General features: G+C 42.9%; 1 protein-coding gene across 1 annotated transcript in view; it reads left to right on the top strand.

The window, feature by feature from the left end:
- TSHR (thyroid stimulating hormone receptor) overlaps nucleotides 1-14,662 on the top strand; it is a 150,717-nt gene that overhangs the window by 109,150 nt on the left and 26,905 nt on the right. Inside the window, exons 6-7 of the mRNA XM_075531653.1 lie at nucleotides 430-507; nucleotides 3,293-3,361. Coding sequence (XP_075387768.1) covers nucleotides 430-507; nucleotides 3,293-3,361 — 147 coding nt within the window. The remainder of the gene's footprint in view (nucleotides 1-429; nucleotides 508-3,292; nucleotides 3,362-14,662) is intronic.

The raw sequence follows: 14,662 nt of genomic DNA, 5'->3' as shown, positions 1-14,662 counted from the left end.
ACGCTCTTGAAATAAAATCCATCCATCCCTAGTTTTGAACCTTCATACAGCTCTCCTATGCTTAGAATACTCGCGTTGCTATAGTGTGTGTGTGTGTGTGTGTGTGTGTACTGCAAATTCAGAGGCTTCCGAGGCCCACCTGCTCCTGTTGTAGATAAGGACTAAGACAGGCACGTCAGCCCACATCCACGTCTCACTCACTTGTGGCACAATGGGGGCCCTGAGGATCTACCTCTGAGGCTAATGGATGGCACCACTCCATTGGACTTCTGAGACCCCGGTGGCTAGGAAGTTGGGCGAATCTTGAAAAGAGATAAGACGTTTTAGAGACTGTGTATGGCTAACTATCTAAGTGCATACATTCAAGAAGAGACCTACACTGGATAAAGTATTGTTTTCTCCAAATATGTATGTTGCTTTCTCTTGCAGTGAAATCACAGACAATCCTTACATGACTTCAGTTCCTGTGAACGCTTTTCGGGGACTGAGCAATGAAACCTTGACACTGTAAGTATTGCCAGTGGCCCGCGAGCCAACCGTTGTATGCTTGTTTCTGTTACGGTGACATTCTCACAGGCCATCCCACAACTATAGTGCCATTGTGGGGTAGGCATTGAGTTGCTCACCACAAGGTCGGTGCCAGTTCATAACCACCAGCCAACCCACGAGAGGAGCGTAAAGCTGTCTACTCCCATAAAGACGTACAGTCTTAGAAAACATATATGAATCAGAATCAACTTGATCAAAAACTCGAACTCCCTGTCATGGAGTCAATTCCGACTCGTGGGGGCCCTGTGGGACAGCATAGAACTACCCCTGTGGGTTTCCAAGATGGTAAATTTGGGAGGAATAGAAAAGCTCCAGTGGGTTTTTTAGGAGGAATTTCCATGAACCATACTAACTTATACTATGGACCCTATAGTTTATCAAGGGGTTTCATATCTAAATAAGAGTAGTGCCGTCTACTATATAGACTACACAAAGGCTTCAGGTAGAAAAGCAAAGACATCTCTGAGTAGTGCAAATGGTTGGGCACCTGGATGGTAACCAAAAGGTTGGTCGTTCGAAACAACCTTGGGGTAGCTTGGAAGAATTACGTAGCTATCTACTTCTGAAAACTGGCATTAGAAACCCTATGGCGCTCATTTTTCTTTGAAACCATGGGGTCCTCATCACTTGGAATCAACTCAATGACAATGGTTGGTGGTAGTGGATTCTCTTGTGGGAGTGGTTGACACTTTTCCTCCCTGTAATAAGCCAGTTAGGCTTTATAGACCACACAGGCTCTAAAGCAACTCCGACACTATAGAGTCAAAGCCGCCATACACAATATTTAAATGGATGAGTATGACCAGTTCCGATCCCAATTTATTTACAATACCAGGCAGTAGGCCAGATGTGAGCTGCAGGCTTTTTTAATATCGCCTTCTTTTGTCTAGAATTTCTTTCAATAGAGAAATAACCTGAGGATTACATGGTTTTCTCAAACTCTTTAAGAAAATGGTGCTATTTTGTCCTTTACACATGCTCTGTATTTACATGTTAACCCAGTCATCACAAACTAGTATAAACCTCTGTGAGGATGATACTGAATCAACGATAGTGTTGATTTCACAGCTTGAAAGAGTTCTACTTTTTAGTTGTTCCAAACAAGATGTTTTCTACCCAAGTAATGATAGAAATTCATGAAATTATCTAGTAAAGATGATCTAATAGAAGTATAAAAGATAAGTCAGCTTTCCAAATTAGTAGAAAAGTCCTCTCGTTAAATTAACCACAAGTCAAGGCAAGGATACTTCTGTAGGAACTGGGCACAGCCTAAGCTCGGGCCAGTGGACTATGGATTTTCACTCTGCCTCTCTTTCTTTGGTCACACTGCTGGTAATGGTTCTTTATCAGATTATTTAGAAATAACCCCCATAAAAACAATCCAAGATTTCACATAGCCCTTCCAGGGACTGTTTTCTAAGCAACTCCAAGTCTAACAGTCTAGCCCCTATGAATTCACATCAATTTCTTGGACTCTATCCTGGTAAAACATTCCAGCTAATTCTTCTTGCAGCAAGAGGAGAGTTCTCTTGAAAAGAAAGGGGTCTCCTTCGTGACACTGTTTCTTTTCTGACAGCAAAGCAATGCCCTGGATCTTACCCTGCTCGGTCCCAAACTTTTTACCTCCTCGAGATAGTTTTCATTATGCCATCTAGCACCCACCGTGGGTAAATCCATAAATTCTACATGTTCAATCTCTTTACAGGATGTTACGTCTCTTTCAGCATTCTCCTCCAATGGAGGATCCCACGTCCTCAGCATTCTTCTCACTAGACACCCGCTTATTGTGCCACACACTCGCACAATGCCTAGTCGGCAATCCATAGGCATCTAAGGAAGAGAACCTCAGATCAGAAATAGAGAGTTAGCATGAGTTCTCCACTATCATTTCTAGGAGATTGCTTTTACATTCTTTAAAAAAGGCACGCGCATAGTTGTTGAAGTTCATGATCTCTACCTAGGTTACACTGTCCTCTTTTCGTTCTTACATTTTATTCTTGGACTTCTCCTAGCCATAGTTCATGCTGTTTCTTGTTGTCTTTTATAGACAGTCTGCTTGCCCACTTAGATGACCTTGTTGATGCTTGTAGGCATTTAAAGGTGTGACCTCTGTCTTTGATCAGTTTTCCTTCAATACAAGGAAGGGAGCTGCTCACATAGCTTCAAAGTTGAGCAGAACCTATCTCGCCAGATCTCCACTGTGCGATCAGTCCTGAAAGACCTATGAATACTTCAGGCGTTAACATTGAGCTAATTAACTCTTGCCTGAAATCCCTGCTTGCAAATACAGATGGGACGTTTTGAAATAATCTTTAATATTAGAAACCTTTAGTCTACGGTGTGAATCCAGTTTTGAGAAATAGCTTAATTGTTCAGAAACCAAACCAACTCCGTCGATTTGGACTCACAGCAACCCGATAACGGGCTTCTCAGACTGTACATCTTTACGAGAGTAGGCAACCTCATCTGTCTCCGATGGAGCAGCTGGTTTTGAACCACTGACCTGGAGGTTAGCAGCCCAACACTCATCCTATAGCACTACTCTGAGCTAATTCTGAAGAGCGGGCATTCTAACTATGAAATGTTCATTTATACAAGACTTACCATTTTCCTGTAGAATTTGTATATGAGCCCTGAGAACCTTCATACATTGCTGATCCTAAGAAATGAAGCCTAACCCTACCAGCAGGGCCCAGAACCACTCCTCCTAGGTCACTGTGTTGCCTTTCTCTGTTGGTTACAGGAAACTTTACAACAATGGCTTCACTTCAATCCAGGGACATGCTTTCAATGGGACAAAGCTGGATGCGGTGTAAGTCATGGGTAGTTACAGAAGCTGCCGGCCTCCTTCGCTCAAAGAGGGATGGTCAGAATTGAGTCTTTCTTTTCTAAAACGATGCTGGTAAAGCTTTTGTGAAATAAATTCGGTATGAGAAGACAAACTTAAGTAGACAGAGTATGGGAAATACCCACAAAATGTCAGACAGTGAAAAACCTTCACCGTTTTAGGCACTAAAAGTGGGGTTACAGCACACGGGGACAAGCAAATGGGGAAGAACCTCTGCACGGTTGGTTTGGGTAGTCCAGGGAAAGGAGGTATTCGGCCCTGCAACTCCCCATCCCGAAGGTGATGCAATGATGACTTGCCTGCAGATTTCAGGAGATACCCGGATGCTTTCCAGGACAGACCACAGAGGGAGCCTTTCACACAAGCTGATCTCAGGCAACTAGAGGTGAAGGGCGGGGTTCTACCTCTTGTCCATGCCCAGAATTAGTGTAAGCAACAGCTGAAAACGGGGCCAAGGAATTTGGCAAGAAACCGGCGTTCATAGACAAACAGCACAGGGCTTTCGCCTCAATCCAGAGAAGAGCCATGGTGTCATCTGCAACCATCTTGTAGAAATGGGTGTCTGGGTGTGTGTGTAGGTCCATGTTAAAAGGGTACGTGAACGGAGGAGTGTTTTTAATTTAGTCCAAAGCTACTCAAAATGCTGGGTATCTTTTTAAGTCTTAGCTGACACGTTTTCCAGAAAGGTGTCATGGATATGTGATTAACTCAGAACCAGCTGAAAAGACAACTTTTGTCCTTTCAAAAAATAAACAATGCCCAGAAAGGAATGCTGGCCATAAAAAGATAGCCATTGGCCTGGGTTTCTGGGGTGGCTATACTTTTATTTCAGGTCTTTCTGGTCCCAATGTCGGTGCCAGTTTAAACTTTGGGTCTGTGAGCATGTTGACTGGCTAAACCAGAGTGGTTTACCCTTTTTTCTAATAGCCAGAGGATGAAAAATAGCATGTTACAGTGTCTTCTTCTCGCATACAGTAGACTAGTTGATTCTTAAGGTACTCCCACTACAAAATAATTAGAGCATAGAGAAAATATGCTTGTTATTACATAGTTCCAAGAGAGGGAAATGAAACAAATGAACAAGCCAGGATCTAAAACTCAGGCCGTAAATTCCCAAAGGGAGGAGTTTCCTTATGGGCAAGTACCAGCGTCAGTAGTGCCAGGAAACTGGGCACTTGGCACGTGGCAGTTGAGGGTGATGTGAACCTGAGACACCTGCATTGAGCCAGGAAATCTGGCCCAAGGATGGAATGATCTCGTACTAATAGCATCTACTGATTTCTGGCAGAAATCAATACAAATCCTTTACAAAAAAAAGAATACCAGTGCAAGTGCCCAGGTTTTTATTTTGCAAATTAAGATCACAATCAAAGATCACACGTGGAAAAGAAAAGAAAATCAAACAAAAGAACAGACCATGTGTAAAAGTCAGCTGCGATAACAACACATATTTTAATAATTACATGTTTTACTTCCAGAAGTTAATTTGGGATGTGTGTGTGTATATTTGTTTGTTTAGCTGGGGGTGGGGGTGGGGGGACCTTTTTTGGTTTTTCTTTTCCTAACTTGCCTGGTCATTTTTTATAGTGTTTTGTTGCATGATTATTCTTGCAAGCCCTTTTTTCCCCAATAATTCAGACGTAATTATTTTATAATTTAATAAATCTGAAGGCCTTAACATTTCTCAAACTTACTGAACATTGCAAGCCACTAGAGGGATCTCGTTAAGAGGCAGAATATGGTCCGGTAGATCTTCAGCGAGGCCTGGGATACCCACGGGGGCTGTTCTTCACTGGCCTCTCAGGTCACAGTGTGTCTGACTGGAATAGATGGCAATGAGTTTGGGGTGTGGGTTTTGCTGTGATATCAAACGCTCTAGTGCATTTAGAGAGAAAGCAAGTATTCCAACTCAGCCCAAAATATACATCTCGGATTGGAAATACCATTAGCTTTTTTGCTTGATGATGTAATCATGATTTTCCCAAGCTTTAGATAATCTTTCTCCCACAGAGCCTCTGGTGGTTTCGGGCTGGAGTTTTGAACTGCTGTCCTTGTGGTTAGCTGGCCAATGCGTAACCACTCACTAGCCACCAGGGCTCCGTGAACCACATAAGTAGCCCAGGCAGGGGCATAGGTGGGAGTGGTGAAGAAACCTTCAATCAGGGAGAGAAAAATTGATCCTATGACTTCCTAACCTCAGCTGTCCAGCTGACTCTTGCTGAAAGCCGAGCTGCCTTTCCAGAATGCTGAATAAGAAAGACCAGAACCTTGGATAAGGGAGTTCCTCCCTAAAACTTTAGCCTTTTAACAAGCAAAGGGTTTTTGAGCCTAAAATTAGGATCTCTGCTTGCAATCTTGTTTCTTTTTCTTGTGTGTTCCTGCAGAAGACGGCAATGTTGACTACAAACTGTATTAGGTTTGTAAATACCAATGCCTACGTTAACCCAAACATTCACGTTTAATTGGACTGCTTGTGACCAAACCATGAAGATTTTTAAGACTCCCCCGGTGAGTCTAACATAGAGTAAAGGCAGAACCCCTGCTGTGGAGTACTGACCGGTCTTCCTGTCCAAGCGCCACATTTTACATGTGAGCGAAACGAAGCCTAAAACATTTGCATGATTTATTTCCACCATGTGACAGCACCCTTCCCATTTCCTTTCGCAAATGTAGTTGATTTTTAAAGTCGCTTTCAAATTGCCTTAGCGATGTGGTGAGTGACAAATTGAACTGCTAATCACAAGGTCAGCAGCTCGAAACCTTTGGCCACTCCGTGAAAGAAAGATGAGGCTGTCTACTCCCCAATCAGTTACAGCCTTGGAAACCCACAAGAGCAGCTCTACTCTGTCCTATAGAGTCACTATGACTCAGAATCAACTCACTGGCAGTGTGGGGTTTGTTTGTTTGTTTCTTGTCTATGAATCCAGCAGTCATGGTTTCGGAATGAGTTAGAATCCATAAGGAAGGCGGAGTCCTTGAGCTTCGTCATTAAGTGCTTCCTTGGCCATTAGGAAGGTGAAAATCAGAATGAGATGTCCTCTTACCCCAGTGCTGGCAGCAAAGTCAAACCCACAAATAGAAACAAAACAGCTGGTCAAAGTGTGGACAGACTGGAATGGTCATCCTCTGCTGATGGGACAGTAAAATGGCCTGGTCTTACCTTAAAATTGGAAATAGAAATACTGTATGATTCAGAAATTCCACTACTAGGTATGTATCCTAGATAAATAAGCACTTTAACACCAACAGATATTATACACAACCATGTTCATGGCAACATTCGTCCCAAGAACAAAAAAATGCCAACAGATGAATGAATAAACAAACCCTGGTCATGCACACAGGGAAGACTACACAATGTTAGTGAAGAACAATGAATCTTCAAGACCGCTCATAAAAGTATTCATGTAGATGACATAGTGCTGAATGGAATCAGTGAGAAAATACAGTATAATACTACTGTTGTAAACAGTCAAGAAAGGGTTTACAGTGACCGAAAAAAATCATTTTGTGAATGTTACCAGGGGTAGAAGGTGACGGGAGGGTAAATAACTAACTGCAGAATAGACATTTATTTCTTTGGGTCAAGGAAAAGTCAAAACACAATAAGGGAAGGTCAACACAAAACATCAAAACAAAGGAAAATATTCGGTGATGACAAGAGTTAAACACAACAAAGGTAACCATTAGCATAAACCCAATCCTCCAATACCAATCATAGCAATAATCTACAAGTGGATACATAGATTGACACTCAAGTTAAAGGGAGGTAAGAAGGCAAATAGGACAGTGCTCACAAATATGCAGGGCACTTCAAAGAAATGGTAGAAAAGCTCCATTATCTTTTAACTGCAGATTTCTAAACTTTGGAATCTATCATACCGGCTGGACAGAGGCTATTTCTACACATGTCTTTAGATGTGTTGCAGATGTATCCATAAATATATTGGAACATACAAGAGGCAACATTATAAAAATTTGTTAACTGTAACCATAAACTTTGAAGGAATAATTGACTGGGCCTGGGGACTTGGAATGCTAGTCTCAGGTCTCAGAGGACACCAAGGTCAAGTGGCATACTACAGTCCCCACAATGACAATGCTCTATAACCTAGTGACTGGGGTCGAAAGGTCGTGAAAGCTATCTAAAGTGCAATTATCACCTCTCCTTGTCTGGAGCCAAGAAGGATGAAAAAAGGCAAAGACATAAGGAAATCATTAGTCTTTGGACCAAAACGTGAAATAACAACAAAAGACCGTGTCTGATAGACTGGGGGAAACAAGACCTGTAGACCACCTTTAGCCAACCTGTAGTCCTGGAACTGAATTCACCCCCAGGGTTTACCTTGCATCCAAATTCTAGGTCTCTAAGGTGAACCCCAGCACCGGGAAGGACACAGTCCTTAGAAGGAGCACATATCATCAAATGCAGAAATCTGCATTTGTCCAGAGAGAACACTCAGAGGGCAGGAGGAGTGACAAAGAAGGGCAAAGGGAAGTAAACGGGAAACCCAGGATGGAAATGGGAAGAGTGCTGGCACCCTGTGGGAACTGCGATCAGTTCAGCATCAGAAAACACAATGCATAAGAATTGTTGAATGGAAAGCCAGTTCACTCTGTCAACTTACGCCCCAATAAAAAGACGTAGGAAAAAAAGATCATTTGTTTCTTCATTCTTAATAGTGCAGCTCAGAGATCAGCAAAAAAAAAATTGTCTGAAGTGCCAGATAGCATTTGCAGAAAAATATTTTAGGCTTAGAAAGTTCAGATCGGATCACAATTGAAAACAAAGCCTCCCCCTCCCCCGCACCCCCTGCCCCCACCCAAGTAAGAGTTTGCATCCAGTGTTGGAATTCTATTCTTATTCTAAAGTAATGCTCAATCTATTCCTTAATCTCTTTTAAGTTTATGGTTCCTAGTTGATGGAGACTCCGTTTTTCAGGATTTCAGCCTTCAGTGAAATGTATTGTAAGTCCAAGGTAAACTCAAGATGATGACCCCTTATGGAATCAAGGAGGAGAACAAAACTTGAGCTGCCGTGGAGAGTAATCCGAGGTCAAAATGTGTCAGTCATAATAAAAGAGCATTTGTGTTGGGTTGATAATGTAGGACTGCTGCATCTGAGAATGTAAAATACCATAAACACAGCAGGATTGAGTGTGAATATACATGAAAATAAATGCATCAAACTTTTATAATGATCTTAATAGTGTTCAGGGATTTCACGTGGCATTTCAACAATTTGGTAAATTCTCTAGAAGAGTGGTCAAATATCTTTAGGGTCTGAGATATCTGAGTATATCATAAAAAATTCTTTAAAAAACTATTACCCACCCCTCCATCATCAGCCTAATGCCAATTTGCCAAAACTGGCAGATTTGGCCTTATTTGCACTCATTTTTTAAAGCTTAACTGAAGAATATATTTGCAACTACTTGGGACAAATTCCACATTGAGAATAAGCCATGATGCTTCCATAGCTGTTGAAGCCAGGAGACGTTCATGAAAAAGTGTAGCAGATGGCGAAAACCAAACACGTCGTCCTTACTCAGATGGGAAGTTTATAATAAGGCAAGCATCACTTCACTTGCTCAATGGAAGTTGAACTTTACTCAGGCAGTCTCAAGTTAAGTCACATGGTCCAAACCTTGTTGGAGTCTCTTTCCACACAAGCTGGCTTGGGGACCTGCTGTTCTTGCCAGGGCATAGCAGAGAGAGACAACCAAGTGCCCAGGTGCAATCTCTAAACTGCACCACCACCACCCCTCCCCAGTTTCCAAAGAACAATGACTACACAGCAGCATCAGTCAAAACACCGTTCCTCTTCTCTGCTGCCTCAGTCAGGCACCTTTTAAATTTGTGGTGCCTCAGAATGCCTTTCTGTGCCTTATCCTGGGCCCACCTGGGACTTATGTCTGGGATAAATACTGCCCTTTGCTCCCTCCTCCACTTCGGCTTTTTGTGGGCTGCCTAATGCTCTCCGCTGTGTTTCATATTGTCAGCATTTTGTAAATTACTGCTATCTAAGAGGGAATAATTAAGCAGGAAAAAGATCGCATATTAATATGCTAAAAACCTACCAAGACACTAATCATTCTGAATAGAAAAGTCAACAAAATTAATGTGCTAATTATCATCACACATGAGCTGATCAGAAATAACACCCCACATCTTGGAGCACTGAGAAAGAATAAGAGAAGATTATAGGTTAAGCAGACTATTGCTTCTCGTGGGCTAAGGGTTTGAAGACTCTTTTCCAAGGTTGGTTTTCACCTTTACCTATTGAAAGCTTGAGCATTTTCTCACCCATGGCCATTTGTCAACAGGCCTCCTGATGTCTGATACCAAAAAGATTCCCATACAGCAAGCATCCCACCTGAGTGCTTCCACGTGAGCCTCGCAACTGGTGCCAACTCAGGTTCCTTCTGGCGGAACTGTAAAGCTCTTATGTCCAAATGCCATCTCAGACGGAAATGTATCGCCAAACTCCCTGAAAGGTTGGAGATGGAGGCACAGAACAGATAGCATTTAGCCAGGAATGTGAAGTTGAGAAAGATTTTATTGAGGCAGGGAAAGAACTACTGGGAGGGAAGAGAAAGCAGAGAAAGAGACGGGACATCTTGAGCCCCCGGGCAGGTTCCGCAACCCAAAGAGTTAGGTCAGGGAAGTCGCACCTGGCAGTGAGGCAATGGGACTTATATAGGGCATGAGCTTAAAGGCATATGAGCCGGTAAGGGGAAGGGAGGTTCTTTGTGCTGCGGTTACAAGTTTCGGTCCAAGTGACATTTTGTTAGTAAATCATGTTGTTCCCAGGAAACAATGCTAGGGAGACGGGGACTGTGTTCAGTCCAGGGAGGTCATCTTGTTCTTAGGAAACAATGCTAGGGAGAGGGGGACTGTGTTCAGTCCGGGGAGGTCATCTTGTTCTTAGGAAACAATGCTAGAGAGAGGGGGGCTGTGTTCTGTTCAGGGAGGTAAGCTCTGTCAAACACTGAAGACAGGTGCCTTGAAATTCAGCCAGGTCATTTGTCTTCTGGAGAAGCTGGTCCAAGGGGCTGCCTTAGGCCAACCTGGCCCAAGCACTCCCTGGAGTGCAAAGCACACAAACAATTGCAGGGTTCCTTGCCTCAATGCAACACTTGCCCTCTGACATACTTTAACATAGATCACTTTCCTACCTACACATCATACAGAGAGGGCCTCTCTCTAGAGATGCCAGTCACTGGTCTTTCATCTATTCATTCAACAGGCCTTTTTGGAATGACGTCTATGTTCCAAGAGTGAGTCCAGTGGGGATCAGTGTGAACTGCACTGTGTATACTCGGTGGTAGTATAATAATGGAGATATGTGCTTCTTGCTAAGGGCACAGAGAAAGTAACAAGCACCCAGGTGTCATCATAAGGGGTGCTAGCCACTCCCCGCCTAGAGATTGCCAATTGGGCATTCTTTTACTGCTCGATCATGACCACCTTTCTTTTCCGACGGCATGATTCTCCCGTGACTATGAGATATGCCTGCCCCAATAAAACAAAACAAAACATACAAACAAAATCCATTGCCATCGAATCAATTCCAAGTCATATAGGTTCCGTAAGGCAGAATAGACCTCCCCCACATGGTCGCTCAGCCTGTAACTGTTTACAGAAGGAGACGTCTTTTCTCACGTAGAGCGGGCAGTCTGTACTCACAGAGTTCACTATGAGAGACATAAGGGTATGTCTGAAAGTATTGCTAGCAAATCCTAAACACTTTCATTAAATAAAAAAATCAAAATGTGAAACTATTATTTTCCTTCATATCTACCATCTTGGTGAAAACACTTCTGAAGATGCTATTTCCAGCTTTCTAACCCTTTCTAAACAACAGTAAAAAAAATAAAACAATGATGTGAATTATATGCCAATAAAACTGTTCAAAATGAAATCAGACAATGTTTTATATTGAGCAAATCTGCTGGAAAATACCTCATTAAAATGCAAAGAGCAAAGATTTCATTGGCCCATACCGTGGTATTTTCATTGGTCTCATATGACAAAGAGTAGACACTGAAAAAGGAAGATTGAAGAATTGATACATTTAAATTATGTTTGTCGCAAAGAAAGCTGGATACACTGTGGATTATCAGAAAAACAAGGAAATCTGTCTTGAAGGAATTATAGCTAGAATGCTTCTTAGAAGTGAGACTTTGGACATGCTCTCGGGGGCACCAAGAGAGAGATCCTCCTTGAGTTGCACTGACACCGTGGCTGGAGCAACGGGCTCCAACACAGCAATGGCTGGAAATGAGCAGATTAGGCAGTGTTCCCTTCTATTGTACATAGGGTTGCTATGAGTTCAAACTGACTCGATGGCACCTAATAACAGCTCTTCCCCAAAGAATTCAACATGCTTCAATCTTAGTGTTTTGAGAAGAAGCCCAGGTGGTATCTTTAGGTAAGCAATACAAGTTAGTTGGGTTGCTCACTGCAAGATTGGTGGTTCAAACCCACAATTTGTCCTTTTGGGGGGAAAAAGATGAGATGATATACTGCTGTAAAGTTTTACAGCCTCATAAACTATATTTATATGTATACCGTGTGTGTGTGTGTGTGTGTGTGTGTGTGTGTGTGTGTATGATTGCTGTGGGCTGGAATCAACTCAATGGCTGTAGGTTTGATTTGATCTTTGAGCTCAGAGAACAAGAAGTCTGATGGGTCAATATTAGGGTTAGAAGACGACTTCCCAACAAAGTTCTCACAGGAAATCCCTTGCTGGCCACAAAGAATGAGCATGTAGCTTTGGAATGATGGGGTTGGGGAGAGGGGTTCCCTGATGCCATTTGCGTGGCCTGATTCCATCCATGCAGTTTAAATATCCTTAAAACTTTTTCCTAAAAAGTTCCTAGGCTGGTCTTGTGTGCTTCTAGTGGGTCTATCGAGATTACCCCCTTGGAATTAAAAACAACAACAAAAACCCCACAAATGCCAAAGTCCTCTGAGCTAACCACTCTGCCTTGAATTTAACTCCTCAGCAGATCTCCTTGGAAGTCATTATTTTTATTGGGATTTTTTCTAAGGATTCCCTGGAATCTAAGACAAGTGTATGATTGAGAGTGCCTGTCTGTAGTCACCCATTGATTGATTGAAATATTTAAGTACATTTTGTTTGGTATAAACCCATGTAGGTATGAACTGAAATCTAGTAGCAATACTTACCTCCATGCAGCACTTCAATCAAAGGACAGTATCCTAGCACCTCCCTACACAAAAATCTAACATTTTTTTCTAGAAAATTTGTCATTGCTTCTAAGTTTTCAAATAGATACAAACCCCAATTAGTGAAGAGCTGAATCTGCCTTCTTTTTCGAGAAGGGAAGAGTTCTTGTATTGAGGAATCCTGGTCTTCAAGAAGTCCACACTTTCATCTTGGTTCCAACCCTTTCTACTCTGGGTTTTATGGTATTTCATTTGTCTTTGCAAGAGACAGATTACAATAGTCTATGAAACAGTCAACTCCCTGGTTGACGTGACTGATTAGCACACTTAGCTGCTAAGTAAAAGGCTGGCAGTTCAATTCTTCCCAGTGGCTCCTTGGAAAACACCTACTTCCCCCCAAATCACCAGTGAAAACCCTATGGAAACAGTTCTACTTTGACACACATGGACCCTTTTCTTGTTAAATAATCACTGCCTGGAGTAGGTTAGGAGGAAGACAGGCCTTTCTACTCCTGTAAAAGGAACAGTCTTGGAAACTCACAGGGGCAGTTCTGCTCTGTCCTATAGGGTCGCTGTAGGATTCTGGCAGTGAGTTAGGGTTTTCTTTCATTGTGGTTGTGTTGGAATAGGTACCTAGAGGGCTTATCATGACTTGTATTCAGCCAAACTTTATTTAATGGATGGGGATGCCAGACCAGTCAGCATTATTATGACAAAGACGTAAATTTAGCTAGACTGGCGTTCCCAGAAATTGTGATAAATGGGGTTGATGGAAAGAAGCACTTTCTACCTGGACAGTAAGGGAGTGTGAACAGTTCACTCAGCTACCAACCAAAAACTTGCTGGCTTGAACCCACCTAAAAGGACCTAGGAAGACCGTTTGGCAATCTGCTTCCCAAAGACCACAGAGCTGGCAGCCCTACGGAAGAGGGCTCCTCTGCGCTCATGGGTTGCTCTGAGTTGGAGCCAACGCAAGGGCAGCTAACCTCACCCGACCTTGGTGGATTCAGAGCAAACACAGGAGCAGCAATCTATAAGCACCGAAGGTTAAGAAGCTCAGTAGTCACCCAGCCCTCCTAACTGCTAAGGTGGGGGTTGACAGTTTCATTTTAAGCACCTAATTATCTCTACGAGGTCAGGTGTTGGTTTTAGAGACTGTACCCCTCCCAGGGTCCAGTTCATCTCCATTCAATCTGGTGGCACCTCCCTGCATCCCCCTCTCTCCTCCTGGACTCTGGCTGGCTTTTCCAGCTTGAAGTCTCCAGCAGTGTTTTGGGGTACACCACAATGCTTATCAACCTCCTTATCCTCAGGGACGTATTAAATATCCGATGAAAACATTTCAGAATTGGACGAGCAATTATTTAGTTTTATAATAATTTCTAGCAATAAGAGCGAGCCGGGATTTTGAGTGCAGCGGACAGAGATGAAGACGAAAAATCGAGATGAGGTCACCAGCTCTTCCTTGATTTCCAACAGTCTGGGAACATGATTTGATCTGCAAACTGAACTGTCCAAAGAACACAAAGAGATACAGGCCAAAGCAGCAGTTATGCTGGAGCTTAGTTTAGCTATCTTTTTACAAAATCATTTTGTTCAAGATCTTCTCTCCAGTTGTTGTTTTCTGCAAACCAAAAACCCAAGCCCACTGCCACAGTCAATTCTGACTCATAGTGACCCTATAGGACAAAGTAGAACTGTCCCCTGGGGGTTCCGGCGACTAAATTTTAGTGAGAGTAGACATCCTTATCTTTGTCCCTCAGAGCAGCCGATGGTTCCAAACTACTGATCTTGAGGTCAGTAGCCCAATGCATAACCCACTCCACCACCAGGGATGGCAGCGCTGCCAGACTCCAGCTACTACTGATTAAGGAACTCAGGGGACATCATTGGTTGAAAGAGAGTCCAACAGTGGTCAAGTGGAGTCTCCGATGGAGAATATTGCATGACAAAACCCATGCATGGCCGAGTAGAACACTAGGGTTTTCCCAGTGTTTGTTTGTTTTGCAATAGATCAACAGGCCTTTCTCCCAAGGTGCCTTTGGCTTGTTGCCAACCTGCTGGCAGCCA

Source organism: Tenrec ecaudatus, chromosome 14 (assembly GCF_050624435.1).
Source record: "Tenrec ecaudatus isolate mTenEca1 chromosome 14, mTenEca1.hap1, whole genome shotgun sequence".
Classification (NCBI taxonomy): Eukaryota; Metazoa; Chordata; class Mammalia; order Afrosoricida; family Tenrecidae; genus Tenrec; species Tenrec ecaudatus.
The sequence above is the reverse complement of the archived record's forward strand: the minus strand, read 5'-3'. Positions and strand labels throughout refer to the sequence as shown.